The sequence below is a fragment of the Myotis myotis genome, unplaced genomic scaffold (genome assembly GCF_014108235.1).
Source record: "Myotis myotis isolate mMyoMyo1 unplaced genomic scaffold, mMyoMyo1.p scaffold_m19_p_3, whole genome shotgun sequence".
In the NCBI taxonomy this organism is placed as follows: domain Eukaryota; kingdom Metazoa; phylum Chordata; class Mammalia; order Chiroptera; family Vespertilionidae; genus Myotis; species Myotis myotis.
The window spans coordinates 191,725,948-191,743,792 of NW_023416335.1; the positions used below are offsets into that span (position 1 = coordinate 191,725,948).

At 49.5% G+C, this 17,845-nt stretch overlaps 2 protein-coding genes and 2 long non-coding RNA genes across 5 annotated transcripts in view; all 4 read right to left on the reverse strand.

Annotated features, from left to right (window-relative positions):
* LOC118651342 overlaps positions 1-246 on the reverse strand; it is a 19,156-nt gene extending 18,910 nt beyond the window's left edge. Inside the window, exon 1 of the long non-coding RNA XR_004966204.1 lies at positions 141-246. This is a non-coding gene — a long non-coding RNA (uncharacterized LOC118651342). The remainder of the gene's footprint in view (positions 1-140) is intronic.
* A 355-nt stretch (positions 247-601) lies between these two features.
* Positions 602-2,643, reverse strand: LOC118650738 (dual specificity protein kinase CLK3-like). Its single transcript, XM_036299038.1, is given in 2 exon segments — positions 602-1,702; positions 1,705-2,643. Coding segments are annotated over 2 exon segments (1,503 nt in total). The 5' UTR covers positions 2,107-2,643.
* Positions 2,644-4,368: 1,725 nt separating this feature from the next.
* On the reverse strand, positions 4,369-14,574 carry LOC118651341. Of its 2 annotated transcripts, none has more exons than XR_004966202.1 (3): positions 13,518-14,574; positions 9,010-9,116; positions 4,369-4,472 (listed from the first exon to the last, which is right to left on the reverse strand). It is a non-coding gene; the product is annotated as an uncharacterized LOC118651341 (long non-coding RNA). The 2 variants fall into 2 exon arrangements; XR_004966203.1 differs by lacking the exon at positions 13,518-14,574 and adding an exon at positions 12,834-12,884.
* LOC118651340 (dual specificity protein kinase CLK3-like) lies at positions 4,625-6,811 on the reverse strand. Its single transcript, XM_036300390.1, has one exon. It carries the CDS (start codon positions 6,323-6,325, stop codon positions 4,820-4,822), a length of 1,506 nt encoding a protein of 501 aa, XP_036156283.1. The 5' UTR covers positions 6,326-6,811; the 3' UTR covers positions 4,625-4,819.
* Positions 14,575-17,845: the final 3,271 nt, after the last annotated feature.

Genomic DNA, 17,845 nt, shown 5'->3' on the forward strand with positions numbered 1-17,845 from the left:
CTAAGAGAAGCCAATCCCGAGTTTGGGTTCCCTTTAGAGGTACATGTCTGTCAGCGGGGCACTGCTCAGGTGCTCAGGAACCCACAGGTCTTCCTCACGCCGGCCTCCCGCACCCACTTGTTCCCACTCTCCGGACTCACCAGCAGCAGATGGCTCTTCTCCGTTCTGAAACGCCAAAAGGGAAAGCCGAAACTCCCACAAGGGTCTCTCTACACAGCGTGGCACAGGACTCAGGATGTGTTTCTTCTTCCTGATGAGAGAGAGAGAGAGATACAGAGAGAGATACAGAGAGAGAAACATTGATTCTTTATGTGCCTGCACTGGGGATGGAACCTGAAACCTAGATATGTGCCCTGACAAAGTGCACTTTTCTCTCATGAACACAATTTAAAATTTTGCAAGCAGTAAGAAACACTTTATTTTAACTTTACAACATATAAGTAGCTCGGGTCAAACCTGTGCTTTCTGGCAGCTGGGCATGTCTTCGCCTTTGCAGGCACCTGCCTTCCTTCACATTGCACTGTTCCTTGGGTGGCTCTGGCCCTGGGGCCCAGTGCTTAGGAGTTGGAGAGAGAGGGCCAGGCAGCCCAGTTCCATCTCCTCATGTAGTGGCCTGTGTCTGCCATCTGCTGGGGTTGCGGCTGGTGCGGAAGGACCGCTCCTCAGGGGCGAGGCCAGCAAAGAAGGGGTGCAGCAGGGCCTCCGCCAGTGTGATGCGCTGGGCAGGGTCAAACTCTAACATCCTCCTCATCAGGTCAAACAGCTGCACGTGCTCCAGGGAGTCTTGGAGCATGTAACTCTCCAGAGGTTTGTAGTTCTCCATCACATACTGGCCATCAGAGCTGTTCTCATCCCAAACCAGGGCCCCTTTGTAAAAATATTTCTGCTTCCTGGTACGGTGGATCATGTGTGATGGGATGGGCCCTAGGGTCTTCTCCATCATCACCAAATGCTCTGGGTCTTCGTGGGTCTGGAAAAGTGGCAAGCCCCGGTAGTACTCGAAGAGAATGCAGCCAATGCTCCAGACGTCACAGGGCTGTGCCCAGCCCAGCTCTAGGATCACCTCAGGTGGGCGGTAACAACGAGTGGCCACAATGGCTGTGTGATGCCCATGGTCAAAGGTAGCAGCGCCGAAGTCAGCAACTCGGATGCTGGAGTCCTTCACTGACCTCTCCTCACAGCCCGTGTGCTCATTGTAGATCGTTTCGAACTCAGAATTGACAAACAGGATGTTCTCTGGCTTCAAGTCTGTGTGGGTCAGTCGGTTCTCATGTAGGAATCTCAGGGCGTGGCAGAGCTGGTGGGCCATGTGCCGGACATGTGGTAGGGGGTAAGGCTGGAAATGATTCTCCTTCAGGAACTCAAAGGTGTTCTTGCCCAGGAGCTCAAAGGCGATGCACATGTGGCCGTGGAAGTTAAACCAGTCGTACATCAAGACGCACAAGAACTGGTTCTCTTTGTCCTTTTCTTTGATTTTTTGGAGAACATTGATTTCTAGTCGGGCAGCCTTCCGGTACTTGTCCACGTTGCGAATGATCTTCAGGGCAACCTGAGACTTCCCTCTGGCATGGTCCAAGCACTCCACCACCTTGCCAAAGGTGCCTTTGCCCAGGTCCCCCACAATCTCATATCGCTCTTGGAGCCAATCGCCCACCCGGCACAACAGGTGGCCCTCCTTGTCATCTTCCACGCTCGGCTGCTGCACGTACTGCTCTGTTGGCTGCTCGAGGAGGCACTGCTACCAGACCTGGGGCGGCGTCTGTGGCAGTGGCAATGGCAATGGCGGGCATGTTTGCGAGTCCGGTACGGCTCTCTATCCCGGGACCGTGGTCGGTGATGGGAACGTGAAGACCCATAGTAGCCCTCTCCAAATGATGGGCTCCGCTCCTCACATCGGTATGTGGCGCTGTCACGGCGCTCCAGGTACCGCCTCTGGTAGGGTAAGCGGTCATGGCTTCTGGACCGAGATCTCCAGGGTGCAGGCTCCCATGGAGATGGGTAGCGCAGTCTCCCTTCGTGCTCCCGACTGTAAGGCCTCCTTCTCTTCCATCGGTAGCTCAGGTACGGGTGTGGCTCGGGGGAGCGGTATCGCTGACAGTGATGCATCGTCTCCCAGGCTCTGGCGGCGGCGACTAGCAACCGCCTGCGTTTTAAATATGCCCTACCCCAGTCTGGATTCCCTTCCGAGGTATGTGTCTCTCTGGCGGGCACAGAGCAGGCCCTCAGGAACACACAGGTCTTCCCTCACTCTGGCCTCGCGAACCCACTCGGTCCCATCTCTGGACTCACCAGGAGCAGACGTCTCTTGTCTGGTTCGTAGCGCCGAAAGCGAAAGGAGAACCTCCCTCAAAGCTCTCCCAGCCTAGAACAGTCTGGCACGGGACTGTGGGAGCCGTGACCTGACCCTGGTATATATACACCATTACCAGGACCGAGTTATTAACCACGCCCACCTAAGTCCAGTGGCTCCGCCCCCAGGGGGGAGGGATGAACCAGAGTAAGAGGATTTTCAGTGCTTTCCTGAAGCCAGAGAGGATTAAGTGTTAATAAGCATGATCTAATTCGCCCCTGGTATTCTCTCTTGATCCTGCCACCATTTATATATTTACTTATTTTTTTGAATTCTTTATTAGTTAAGGTATTACAAATGTGTCCTCATCCCTCCCATTAAACCCCCATCCTACCCCCCCACCCCCACTCATTTTTTAAAAACACATTTCTGCCGAAGCCGGTTTGGCTCAGTGGATAGAGCGTCGGCCTGCGGACTGAAAGGTCCCGGGTTCGATTCCGGACAAGGGCATGTGCCTGGGTTGGGGGCATATCCCCAGTGGGAGATGTGCAGGAGGCAGCTGATCTATGTTTCTCTCTCATCGATGTTTCTAACTCTCTAACTCTCTCCCTTCCTCTCTGTAAAAAATCAATAAAATATATTTAAAAAAAACCACATTTCTATTGATTTCAGAGAGGTAGGCAGAAGGAGAGAGAGACATAGAAACATCAATGATGAGAAAGAATCATTGATTTGCTGCCTCCTGCATACCCCCCATGGGGGATGGAGCCCACAGCCCTGATGCTGGCCCTGACGGGAATCCAACCAGTGACCTCTTGGTTCATAGGTCTGCACTTAACCACTGAGCCATGCTGGCGGGGCATTTCTTTTCTTTTAAATCTCTAGGGTTGAGCCCTATCCGGTTTGGTTCAGTGAATAGAACCTCAGCCTGCAGACCTAAGGGTTGGGGTTCCATTGCAGTCAAGGGCACCTAGCTTGGTACTTAAAGTGATTAACTACCCGCCTGACATTTAGTTAAGGGGTTTTATTCCCTCCCTGACATCAGGGAACAATCCCTACCTGGAGAAACAACCTTTCTCAGAGAGGTGACCTTGGTTAAAACACATAGCGCCAAGAAGGTTCGCAAACATATTAAGAACAGTATGCCATAGACGCCAGGTCCCTTGAAACATATGCAGTGCAGATGTTTCTTCCCTGCAGTGACTGTGTCAAGTAGCAAGGATGGACCGGCTTCCGGCAATCTCCTTGTGAATATTGCCATGTATCCCCAGTCCGTGGCTAAAGCTGTTAAATAACTAAATACTGGCCTGGTCTCCATTAGGGACTGGGTGACTTTGGACCACCTGCTAATACTGTGTGTGGGTGGCTCTCTCGAGGCCGATTAAGGAAGATCCAATCAATCTGGTTCTGAGTATCTGGGATTCAGGCCCACGGCTCTAACCTCACCCCTGTCCTCCTATACACACACATTCTCACCTGTCTCAGCCTGTACACATACCCGGCCTCACTGAGACATAAGGGAAGGGAGTCCACATGCACTTTCTGACCAGCACTGGGAGGCAATTGTCAGCCGCTTTGTTCAGGTTGACATCCTGGTTCCCGAAAGTTTAGCAAAAGCATTTGATGGCTCAGGAAGGCCCCAAACCATAATGAAAGCATGTGCCCTAAAATAACCTGAATCCGAATGAGAATTCCCTGAAGTGCCCACTGGGACCTTCCAGGGCCACTGCACAGAAAGCGAGGTTGTTACCGCCCACGGCTCTGGGCAACTCTGTGCAGCGGGTGTTTGAGGACCTTCGCCTTGGCTTTACCCCATACAAACGTTCCCCTTCCTGACTCCTCGGGGTTAGATCTGGATATCTACAATTTGATAGGGCATTTAGGTGACTGAAGGTTTGGACGGGAGACAGGAAAACATAATTAACCGCTTGTGTTCTAAGAGAAGCCAATCCCGAGTTTGGGTTCCCTTTAGAGGTACATGTCTGTCAGCGGGGCACTGCTCAGGTGCTCAGGAACCCACAGGTCTTCCTCACGCCGGCCTCCCGCACCCACTTGTTCCCGTCTCCGGACTCACCAGCAGCAGATGGCTCTTCTCCGTTCTGAAACGCCAAAAGGGAAAGCCGAAACTCCCACAAGGGTCTCTCTACACAGCGTGGCACAGGACTCCAGGATGTGTTTCTTCCTGATGAGAGAGAGAGGGGGGGGGGGGGGGGCGGGGAGAGAAACATTGATTCTTTATGTGCCTGCACTGGGGATGGAACCTGAAACCTAGATATGTGCCCTGACAAAGTGCACTTTTCTCTCATGAACACAATTTAAAATTTTGCAAGCAGTAAGAAACACTTTATTTTAACTTTACAACATATAAGTAGCTCGGGTCAAATCTGTGCTTTCTGGCAGCTGGGCATGTCTTCGCCCTTGCAGGCACCTGCCTTCCTTCACATTGCACTGTTCCTTGGGTGGCTCTGGCCCTGGGGCCCAGCGGTTAGGAGTTGGAGAGAGAGGGCCAGGCAGCCCAGTTCCATCTCCTCATGTAGTGGCCTGTGCCTGCCATCTGCTGGGGTTGCGGCTGGTGCGGAAGGACCGCTCCTCAGGGGCGAGGCCAGCAAAGAAGGGGTGCAGCAGGGCCTCCGCCAGTGTGATGCGCTGGGCAGGGTCAAACTCTAACATCCTCCTCATCAGGTCAAACAGCTGCACGTGCTCTAGGGAGTCTTGGAGCATGTAACTCTCCAGAGGTTTGTAGTTCTCCATCACATACTGGCCATCAGAGCTGTTCTCATCCCAAACCAGGGCCCCTTTGTAAAAATATTTCTGCTTCCTGGTACGGTGGATCATGTGTGATGGGATGGGCCCTAGGGTCTTCTCCATCATCACCAAATGCTCTGGGTCTTCGTGGGTCTGGAAAAGTGGCAAGCCCCGGTAGTACTCGAAGAGAATGCAGCCAATGCTCCAGACGTCACAGGGCTGTGCCCAGCCCAGCTCTAGGATCACCTCAGGTGGGCGGTAATAACGAGTGGCCACAATGGTTGTGTGATGCCCATGGTCAAAGGTAGCAGCGCCGAAGTCAGCAACTCGGATGCTGGAGTCCTTCACTGACCTCTCCTCACAGCCCGTGTGCTCATTGTAGATCGTTTCGAACTCAGAATTGACAAACAGGATGTTCTCTGGCTTCAAGTCTGTGTGGGTCAGTCGGTTCTCATGTAGGAATCTCAGGGCGTGGCAGAGCTGGTGGGCCATGTGCCGGACATGTGGTAGGGGGTAAGGCTGGAAATGATTCTCCTTCAGGAACTCAAAGGTGTTCTTGCCCAGGAGCTCAAAGGCGATGCACATGTGGCCGTGGAAGTTAAACCAGTCGTACATCAAGACGCACAAGAACTGGTTCTCTTTGTCCTTTTCCTTGATTTTTTGGAGAACATTGATTTCTAGTCGGGCAGCCTTCCGGTACTTGTCCACGTTGCGAATGATCTTCAGGGCAACCTGAGACTTCCCTCTGGCATGGTCCAAGCACTCCACCACCTTGCCAAAGGTGCCTTTGCCCAGGTCCCCCACAATCTCATATCGCTCTTGGAGCCAATCGCCCACCCGGCACAACAGGTGGCCCTCCTTGTCATCTTCCACGCTCCGGCTGCTGCACGTACTGCTCTGTTGGCTGCTCGAGGAGGCACTGCTACCAGACCTGGGGCGGCGTCTGTGGCAGTGGCAATGGCAATGGTGGGCATGTTTGCGAGTCCGGTACGGCTCTCTATCCCGGGACCGTGGTCGGTGATGGGAACGTGAAGACCCATAGTAGCCCTCTCCAAATGATGGGCTCCGCTCCTCACATCGGTATGTGGCGCTGTCACGGCGCTCCAGGTACCGCCTCTGGTAGGGTAAGCGGTCATGGCTTCTGGACCGAGATCTCCAGGGTGCAGGCTCCCATGGAGATGGGTAGCGCAGTCTCCCTTCGTGCTCCCGACTGTAAGGCCTCCTTCTCTTCCATCGGTAGCTCAGGTACGGGTGTGGCTCGGGGGAGCGGTATCGCTGACAGTGATGCATCGTCTCCCAGGCTCTGGCGGCGGCGACTAGCAACCGCCTGCGTTTTAAATATGCCCTACCCCAGTCTGGATTCCCTTCCGAGGTATGTGTCTCTCTGGCGGGCACAGAGCAGGCCCTCAGGAACACACAGGTCTTCCCTCACTCTGGCCTCGCGAACCCACTCGGTCCCATCTCTGGACTCACCAGGAGCAGACGTCTCTTGTCTGGTTCGTAGCGCCGAAAGCGAAAGGAGAACCTCCCTCAAAGCTCTCCCAGCCTAGAACAGTCTGGCACGGGACTGTGGGAGCCGTGACCTGACCCTGGTATATATACACCATTACCAGGACCGAGTTATTAACCACGCCCACCTACGTCCAGTGGCTCCGCCCCCAGGGGGGAGGGATGAACCAGAGTAAGAGGATTTTCAGTGCTTTCCTGAAGCCAGAGAGGATTAAGTGTTAATAAGCATGATCTAATTCGCCCCTGGTATTCTCTCTTGATCCTGCCACCATTTATATATTTACTTATTTTTTGAATTCTTTATTAGTTAAGGTATTACAAATGTGTCCTCATCCCTCCCATTAAACCCCCATCCTACCCCCCACCCCCACTCATTTTTTAAAAACACATTTCTGCCGAAGCCGGTTTGGCTCAGTGGATAGAGCGTCGGCCTGCGGACTGAAAGGTCCCGGGTTCGATTCCGGACAAGGGCATGTGCCTGGGTTGGGGGCATATCCCCAGTGGGAGATGTGCAGGAGGCAGCTGATCTATGTTTCTCTCTCATCGATGTTTCTAACTCTCTATCTCTCTCCCTTCCTCTCTGTAAAAAATCAATAAAATATATTTAAAAAAAAAACACATTTCTATTGATTTCAGAGAGGTAGGCAGAAGGAGAGAGAGACATAGAAACATCAATGATGAGAAAGAATCATTGATTTGCTGCCTCCTGCATACCCCCATGGAGGATGGAGCCCACAGCCCTGATGCTGGCCCTGACGGGAATCCAACCAGTGACCTCTTTGTTCATAGGTCTGCACTTAACCACTGAGCCATGCTGGCGGGGCATTTATTTTCTTTTAAATCTCTAGGGTTGAGCCCTATCCGGTTTGGTTCAGTGAATAGAACCTCAGCCTGCAGACCTAAGGGTTGGGGTTCCATTGCAGTCAAGGGCACCTAGCTTGGTTGCAGACTCCTCCCCTTCCTGGGCCCTGGACAGGCCTGAGCGGGAGGCAACCAATGGATGTGTTTCTCTCACATCCTGGTTTCTCTAGGTCTTTCCCTCTCTCTTCGGTGCTCTAAAAGGCAATGAGATAATACCCTCAGGTGAGGATTGAAAAAAAACAAAAACATAGAGTGTTAATTTTGCTAGGCACAAACAGCAATCACTTGCTATTGAAAAGGTTAAAAAAACCTTGTTGATTGGATAAACTAATAGCCCTTAACCAGTGATAGCATTTCCAAGGCAGTTTTTTATTAAAAAATCTTTTAAGCCCTAACCGGTTTGGCTCAGTGGATAGAGCGTCGGCCTGCGGACTCAAGGGTCCCAGGTTCCATTCCCATCAAGGGCATGTATCTTGGTTGCGGGCTCATACCCAGTGGGGAGTGTGCACGAGGCAGCTGATTGATGTTTCTAACTCTCCATCCCTATCCCTTCCTCTTTGTAAAAAAATCAATAAAGTGTATTAAAAACAAAACACAACAAAAAACAAACAAACAAAAAAATCCTTTAAGGCACTGATCTTAGCAGAAACCAAGTGGCTGAAATGACCTCCACAATATAAAAAAAACAGTAAAGGCAGTACCATGAATTTTTTCAACTCAGGTTGCAAATTAACACACATTTGGAAGATTTCAATTCTTTATTACTATCATCTCCCTGTGAATGTCGCCATGTATCCCCAGTCCGTGGCTAAAGCTGTTAAATAACTAAATACTGGCCTGGTCTCCATTAGGGACTGGGTGACTTTGGACCACCTGCTAATACTGTGTGTGGGTGGCTCTCTCGAGGCCGATTAAGGAAGATCCAATCAATCTGGTTCTGAGTATCTGGGATTCAGGCCCACGGCTCTAACCTCACCCCTGTCCTCCTTTACACACACATTCTCACCTGTCTCCGCCTGTACACAAACCCGGCCTCACTGAGACATAAGGGAAGGGAGTCCACATGCACTTTCTGACCAGCACTGGGAGGCCATTGTCAGCCGCTTTGTTCAGGTTGACATCCTGGTTCCCAAAAGTTTAGCAAAAGCATTTGATGGCTCAGGAAGGCCCCAAACCATAATGAAAGCATGTGCCCTAAAATAACCTGAATCCGAATGAGAATTCCCTGAAGTGCCCACTGGGACCTTCCAGGGCCGCTGCACAGAAAGCGAGGTTGTTACCGCCCACGGCTCTGGGCAACTCTGTGCAGCGGGTGTTTGAGGACCTTCCCCTTGGCTTTACCCCATACAAACGTTCCCCTTCCTGACTCCTCGGGGTTAGATCTGGATATCTAAACTTTGATAGGGCATTTAGGTGACTGAAGGTTTGGACGGGAGACAGGAAAACATAATTAACCGCTTGTGTTCTAAGAGAAGCCAATCCCGAGTTTGGGTTCCCTTTAGAGGTACATGTCTGTCAGCGGGGCACTGCTCAGGTGCTCAGGAACCCACAGGTCTTCCTCACGCCGGCCTCCTGCACCCACTTGTTCCCGTCTCCGGACTCACCAGCAGCAGATGGCTCTTCTCCGTTCTGAAACGCCAAAAGGGAAAGCCGAAACTCCCACAAGGGTCTCTCTACACAGCGTGGCACAGGACTCAGAATGTGTTTCTTCCTGATGAGAGAGAGAGAGAGAGAGAGAGAGAGAGAGATACAGAGAGAGAAACATTGATTCTTTATGTGCCTGCACTGGGGATGGAACCTGAAACCTAGATATGTGCCCTGACTGGGAATCAAATTGGCAACTTATTATTTTTTGGTCTTTAAAACTCAAATTTTTATTTTATTTTTAAAATTAAATCTTTATTGTTGAAAGTATTACATATGTCCCCTTTTCCCCCCATTGACCCCTTCAACGTCCCCCCCCCCCCTCACCCCAGGCCTTCACAACCCTATTGCCTGTTTCCATGGGTTATTCATATATGTATACAAGTTCTTTGACCACTTCCCACTTCCCTACCTTTCCCCACCCTCCCTCGGAGGTTCAACAGTCTGTTCTATGCTTCTGTGTTTCTGGATTTAGTTTGTCAGTTTATTTTGTTCATTAGATTCCACATATGCGTGAGATCATGTGATACTTGTGTTTCTCTGACTGGCTTATTTCGCTTAGCATAATACTCTCCAGGTCCCTCCATGCTGTCTCAAAGGATATGAGATCCTTCTTTTTCACTGCTGCATAGTATTCCATGGTATAAATGTACCACAACTTTTTTATCTGCTCATCTACTGATAGGCACTTGGGATGTTTTCAGATCTTAGCTATTGTAAATTGTGCTGCTATGAACATAGGGATGCATACATTCTTTCTGATTGGTGTTTTTGGTATATTCCCAGAAGTGGGATCACTGAGTCAAATGGCAGTTCCATATTTAATTTTTTGAGGACACTCCATGCTGTTTTCCATAATAGCTGCACCAGTCTGCATTCCCGCCAGCAGTGTACTAGGGTTCCCTTTTCTCCACATGCTCACCAGCATTTGTTATTTGTTGATGGTAGCCATTCTGACAGGAGTGAGGGGATATCTCATTGTTGTTTTAATTTGCATCTCTCTGATGGTTAGTGACTTTGAGCATTTTCTCATATGTCGCTTGGCCATCAGTATGTGCACTTTGAAGAAGTGTCTATTTAGGTCTTTTGCAAACTGGCAACCTTTTGGTGCACAGGATAATGCTCTAACCAACTGAGCCACAGTGGCCAGGACTGAAAATATTCTTAAAAATCTTTCCTTGCCCTTTGGCATAAGCAACTTACACCTTATGCTAGAATTACTTATAGCCTAGTAATAATTTTCCTATGATACTTTCATTACTGCAAATATAGTTGCCTCCTGTTTCTCTCCTTATTTGTAAACTATTGCCATAATGATATTGAAGAGCCAGTATGATACACTCTCTTGTACTAGTAAATTATTTGGCCTAGAAGATCCCAGGAAATCATAAAAAGGCGAGATAGCTTCTTTTAAACAAAAGGTATTTACTTATTTACTATCTTGACCAAAAGCCCTTGCAGGGTCCTGCCGTAGGGATAGTTACAATACTAGTGGGAAGTTCTTGACCATTCCCTCAGTTTCAGAGCACAGTTTTGGTTTGTTTTTTAATATATATATTTTTTATTGATTTCAGAGAGGAAGGGAGAGGGAGAGATAGAAACATCAATGATGAGAGAGAACCATTGATTGGCTGCCTCCTGCATGCCCCCTACTGGGGATGGAGACTGCAACCTCGGCATGTGCCCTTGACTGGAATCAAACGGAGGACCCTTCAGTCTGCAGGCTGACACTCTATACACTGAGCCAAACCGGCAAGGGCCAGAGCAGTTTTTATGCCATGTTAAAGCATTGCTGAAATCTAGCTATACGAAAGTATGTGGCCTGGCCACAGTTGGCTAGAGCACCATCCCAATATGCCAAGGTTGCAGGTTCAATCCCTGGTCAGGGCACATATAAGAATAAACCGCCCTAACCGGTTTGGCTCAGTGGATAGAGCATCGGCCTGCGGACTCAAGGGTCCCAGGTTCGATTCCGGTCAAGGGCATGTACCTTGGTTGCGGGCTCATACCCAGTGGGGGGTGTGCAGGAGGCAGCTGATCGATGTTTCTCTCTCATCGATGTTTCTAACTCTCTATCCCTCTCCCTTCCTCTCTGTAAAAAATCAATAAAATATATATAGATAAAAAAAGAATCAACCGACGAATGCATAAACATGTGGAACAACAAATCGATGTCTCTCTCTTGCTCTCTCTGTAAGATCAATAAATAAAACATAAAAATATAAAAAAGTCTGGACTCTTTGTGAATATTTGTGCTGGAAAGCAAGTGACTTAATAATTTATAGTACAGCTGGTATCTTTCAACACTCAAATAGTAAATCCTTCCCACCCTTGAATCTCAGATTGTAGGTTAAAGACTTCATTTTCCATTCATTGCATGTAGAGGATATCTTTCCATCTATCTTTTCAATCTTTCTAGGAAGGCAGGTTGATGGGAAATCTGCTTTCAATTTTAAAGGCCTCAGGGTAAGGAGAAAATGGTAGTATTTTTGCAGGTAGGTAGGTAGGTGTAGCTTCCCAGGTGGGTCTGGGAAGTAGATCTACATCTCAACTTAAGGCTGGATGAACTCAGGTGGTGTCAAACATGTTTCCAGGATCATAATCTTGGCATAGAAAAGGTCTGACATGTCTAGAATTTGTTCAGCATACTTCATAGAAGTTTATCTTTATGGTTTGGTCTCCATCACCCACAATGTATCGGACAATGCCAGGCACCAGAGATACAAGGATGAATAAAACATACTTTCTCCTCAAGGCATGTGCATATCATTAATGCCCTTCCTTCAGATAAATCTTTGCAGTTCTCTCAACTGCACCCACCCTCTCCAACTATCCTGTGAATGGTTTCTTTAGGAACCCACCTGCTTGGACACTGTTACCCAGGGCTTCCCACACGAGAGCCTCGGATGTCCTATCTCTCCCTAAACGAAGGCTAACACCCTCGCTTCCCTCTGTCATTCATTTTGTTGGGTAAGGAACTGGGAAGTCTGGGACCAATGACTCATAAGACTTGAATTTTCACGTATATTCCAGAAAGCCGGGGGACACGCAGACTCGGTTGTGTAAACAGGAAACTATCGATCCCGAGCAGGAAATGACCTTCTCGGAGGGCAAGCGAGGTGCCGCGGGTTTCCCTCCTCCTTCCCTCAGTCCCCTTTGAAGCTCATTTCCGGGTCTCACTCCCTTCGGGCCTCAGCGACTAGAACAGAGTCCCGCAGGCTCTGCCCAGTCCCTCCGCGGACAGCGTCCCCCGCGAGCACCGCCCACAGGCCCTTCCCTTCAGCCGACTTCTTCACGCCTCGCTTCACATCGCCGCAAATCCCGACCAATCAGTAGCAGGGGTAGGCGGTACCAAAATAACCCCCACTTCCTCCCCAAATAGCCAACCCCCCGCGTCGCGTCATCCTGATGGATGACTTAGGTAGCCAATCAACAGGCAACCTCGGTTCCAGCCTACCTTAAACCCAATCAATTAAAACCAAGAAGGGGAATTGGGGCGGAGAATGGAAAACTTGCCCCTCTTTTGGAAATTGCCTGGAAAGGTGCGTCCGGACAGCGTGAACTTACTTTTTTGTTTGTTTGTTTTAACTAGGAGTCACTGCATAGTGTCTATCTCATAAGCCCCAGTTCTGTCCCCCTTCGACTCCACCCCAAGATGAGCCCCACCCCTCACTTCTCCACCCCGAGTGGTCCGGGAAAGAACCCCAATGCCGGGTGCTCTACACGCTCCTCCCCGGGCGGGGAGAGTCCGGGGAAGGAGAGACCCTGCAGCCCTGGCGCCAACCTTTCCATTCAGTGCGCCTCTCCCCTCCGTCCCCACGTTCCCGGGTCGGAGCTGACACGGGAGTGGGCGGAGCCGAGTGCCTCTTGCTGCGGGAGCGGCAAAGGCTTCTTAAGGTGGAACAGAACTGTTAGGTGGCTGGGCCTCAGAGTAAAGGGTGTGACCTTCTGCTTCTCAACCTTGCTTTCCACACAGTGGTGGCTCATCGCTGTCACCTAGCCTTAGTTTTAGATTTATTTATTTATTTTTTTTGCAAGAATAAACAGGTTAGGTAGAGGATATAAAGTTAAATGAGTAAAACTTAAAATAATAGTTATGTAAAGGAAATACAAACTGGAGAGAACTTTTCCCTTATGATTTAATCCCTTCTGCTGTGTTCCATTCTTCTGAGATGGCCTTTTACAGTAGCAGCTAGGATTTTTCCTGATGTGCAAATATGAGCTCAACTTTTGTCGGATAAGTCTCTCTAAATGAATCATTTTGTGCCTTCCGTTTATTCTCTCCCTCCTAGATCTGACTACAGCCTTTAAGGAAGCAAGGACCTTGTGCCAGTGGCTGAGGGGACCTCCTATCCTTTTACAGCGAGTCCCCTGTAGCTGGCAGAGTGGAGGTGGTATATTTCCTGGGCTTGCAGTCTTGTCTGTGGCTCAGTCTTCTCATTTATAAAATGGGCATAATAATACCTACCTTCTAGTTGAGTGGCAATACCAGAAGACATAATGTAAATAAAAACACGTAACCTGAAAGGTATAAAGGAACAGTAGATAATATTATGAATACAAAGCATATAATAATAGTAAAGATTTACAACATCCTTACTATGTTCTAGCACTTTTAAAAACAAATTATTTTGTACAACTTCAGACACATACAAAAGTAGAGAGTATAGTAGTAAAAAAAAAACAAAAAAATAAACCATGTTGTAATAAACAATGGGAAATCTTTCATCATCTATGCCATCACTTTATTATTTTGAAGCAAATTTATGACAATAAATTTGTCATGAAGCATTTCATGACAATACTTCTGTATACATTTTTAAAAGATAAAGATTCTTAAGTAATAACAATTTCATTAGCACATCTAAAATATAACAATAATTCCTTGATATCACCACAGTCAGGATTGAAATTTCACCAACTGCTTCATAATATCTGTTCCAGCTGCTTTTTTCAAATCAGGATTTCCCCCAAATGTCCACATATTGTATTTCACGGATATGTCTCTTGATCCATATATGTTGCATTTGGTCAATATATGTTTTAAGCCTCTTTCAATCTCTAGGTTCCCCTTTCCTCATGCACTATTGACACATCACATGCACAAAGTAGGAATTATTATTGTCCCCATTTACTGATGAGATACTGAGTAACAGAGCAGTTTAATGACTTAAGTTCTTAGTTATTGAGTGCTAAAGTTGGGATTTGAATACATGAATCATATCACTATACTATGTTTCATAGTTTCATAAAACACACAGCTCTTCAATGCTTCCGAAATGTGTATTGTGCTGTAGTAGTCACCAATATTATGAAGAAGCATTTTGCTCAACGTCAACTAACACTCGTGAAGAATTACAGATATGTTCTATTATATAGAAGGGTGGATCCCTTCCCCGAGAAACATCGATGTGAGAGAGAGACACATCGATTGGTTGCCTCCCACACGTGGCTGGGGATCTAGTCTGCAACTGAGGTTTGTGCCCTTGACCAGAATCAAACCCGGGACCCTTCAGTCTGCAGGCTGACACTCTATCCAATGAGCCACATCAGCTAGGGCAAGACATCCATTTGTTGTTCCACATATTTATGCATTCATTGGTTGATTCTTGTATGTGCCCTGACTGGGGATGGAACCTGCAACCTTGGCACATCGAGATGACAGTCTAACTAATTGAGCCAGGGCCTGTTTCTGCTTTATTTTTAAGTTACAAATAATGCTGCAGCAAATATATTGTATATTAGAAATAATTCTTGATCTTTTAATTTTTCTGAATTTGCAGAAAAAGTGTCTAATCCTTCCCTAGCTTTTCAATTTTTAATATTTTTACCCCTGCTCCCAAAATTTCATATACATACATAGAAAATGTCAAAAAAAAAGTTTGAAAAAATAAGCATAATAAAATATCTAACTCACAGCAAGAAATATTTGATGGCAAATTATCTTTGGGTGGGGGAATGAGTTAATGTTTCAAAGTGTGTGTGGGGGGGGGGGGAGGGGAAAGTACCTGGATATTAGAAGGGTACAGAGAAAGAAAAGGCTCCAACAGGCCTTTACTTTTTTTTTTTTTAAATATTTTATTGATTTTTACAGAGAGGAAGGGAGAGAGATAGAGAGCTAGAAACATCGATGAGAGAGAAACATTGATCAGCCGCCTCCTGCACATCTCCTACTGGGGATTTCTGTGAGGAACAAATGAGATGAGGCATGGGAAAATGCTTCACAAACATTTGGTTAAAGTGTAAAATATTTGCACCTGGCTATAAAGCAAGTCGTGTTCTGAAGAAACTCCAAGGAGGCTAGTCGCTAGGCTAGGAAGAGGAAGCCAGGTGTTGCTATGTGATGTCATTACCGGGCGCCCACAGCCACCATTTCTGGGCTGGGCTGGGCTGTGGACCGCATTTTGTGCCATGGCAGCGTTGGCTGCAATTTGGTGGGCTGTTGCTCTGGGGTGGTGGCGGGGCCTGTGTCCCACTTGAGGGAATCCAAGTGTTGCTTTGTCAGTGTCAGGTCCATGCTGTTTCTCTATAAATGGCCAGTGCACATCATGGCGGCAGCTCCTGTGTTGAACGTCTCTCCCCTGATGGTCAGTGCGCATCATAGTGACTGGTCAGACAAGTGGAGGGACACTTAGCATATATATATATATATATATATATATATATATATATATATATATATGTATTACAATACAGTATCATATATTTAGCCAGAGGACAAAAGACTAATGTTTAAATGTGAAATGTAGTCATCAAGCTGTAATCTTGGGTAGGCAGTCTTTTTTTGAGCAATTCAAATAATTCATGGATGTTTTTGCTTTCATATTATTTTATGTGATAGAAAGTAGAGTAGATTTAGAAAAGCTTGATAGGCCTGAAGGATGAAATATATAAGAATCTGAAGAAGAAAAAAAAAAAGAATCTGCAGAGAAATATGACTCTAAGAGGAAAAGGGGAGGGTAGATTCCCTGGTGTGGCATTTTCTATCTTTGGGTGGGGATTACTCTTTTTTTGGTGTTTTTTAAATATATTTTTTACATCGATCAGCTGCCTCCTGCACACCCCCTACTGGGGATGTGCCTGCAACCAAGGTACCTGCCCTTGACCGGAATCGAACCTGGGACCTTTCAGTCCCCAGGCCTACGCTCTATCCACTGAGCCAAACCGGTTACGGCTGGGGATTACTCTTTAAGGGGCAGAAAATAAGAACGTTGTACACTGTGTGACCAAGATAAGATATGTTTTACAGGTTTTTCAAGCGAACTGAACATTCATATTTTGTATACTGTACAATTTAAAAAGCAACCCTTATTGGGTAGGCAAGGTGAGTATCAAGGTCCTCTCTTTGGTGACTGATTCCACAGAAAAAATGTATAATGCTAGACTTTCCTATGTTTAGTTCAGAGCTTTCTCCGTTACATGCTCATTTACTTCTTTATATACACTCACTTGCCCAGCAAGCATCTACTGAACTCCAGGATGCTATCAGGGTAACACATTCACTCCACCCTCATCCCCAGAACCCTTTACAAACGATCGCAGGGGAAAGAGAAGCCCATCAAAGATATTCCCGAGCAAAACGGGCATGCATATGGAATCTGCAAATGGAATACAACAGAATGAGAAAAGGTCAGCGACACAGAATTGGGGCGGCATTGACAGTCCCGTGAACCGTGTGCCCGATGGAGAGCAGCGGGTCGTCACTAGGGCGGATGGCGAGCTGCACGGAGCGAGGTGTCCTGGCGGCGGCTGGCGGGGAGTGAGGGTCTGCGCTCGGGCGGGCTGTGAGCCGCGGCCGCGTCCCCGGGAGCCGGGCTGTGAGCCGCGGCCGCGTCCCCGGGAGCAGCCCGGCCCGCGGCCTGGAGCCGCCCGCTCCTCCTTAACCCGCGCGGGAGGCGGCGGCGCGGCCCGGCGGGCGGGGGCGGGGGAGGGGCCGGGAGCGCGGCGCGGAGGCCGGGGAGGAGCCGGGGCCTGCAGCGGAGCCGAGCCGAGCCCGAGCCCGAGCCGAGCCCTGGCACCGTCCGTCCGCCTTCTGGCTCCCGGGGAGCCCGGACCGGCCGGAGCCCGAGCGGTGGCAGCGCGGGGAGCCCCACGCGCCAAGCGTGCGGACCGGCCGGGACGGGGCTGGAGGCGGCGCCGGCGCCACGGCAGCCAGTGACGGGGGTGCGGAGCCGCGGCCTCCCGGACCCTGCTGCCCAGGCCGCCCGGGCAGAGCGGGGAGTGCGAAAACCCCACCCTCTGGGGCACCCCAGCTGCGGAGGCGGGAGCGGGGACGCGGCCACAGCTCCCGGTGGAAGGGGAGACCCTTGCCGTCCGCGCGAGGGAAAGAGGAGACCCCGGTCGGGGGCGAGTCCCCCTCCTTGGCGGCGAGGACGACCCCCGCGCCGGCCGGGAGCGGACCTCCGAAGTAGAAGGGGGCGATCCGTGCAGAGCCAGCGGGGGGCGGCCGCCCGCTGCCCCCGCCTCCAGGCGCACTCTCGGCAGCACTTCGGGACTTTGGAGGCAGAGCGGAGGGGGTGAGCTCACGGAGTAGGCGCCCTGCATCCTCTCCGGTACTCACAGCAGCAGAGGACGCTCCGGGGAGAGAGGAGCGGCGGCCCCGGCCTGTCGGGAGCGGCGAGAACTGCCGGCCCCTCCACTTCCTGGTGCCCAGACAGTGGAACCAGGCAGAGCCCGTCCGCGCAGCTCCCCCGCGGACAGAAGGAGCCCTCCACTCCTGAAACAGCCAGCTTGGGGGGGAGGGGGACTCCCCCAAGGGGGAGGAGACAACTCCTGGTTGGGAGAGGCTCCTCCCCT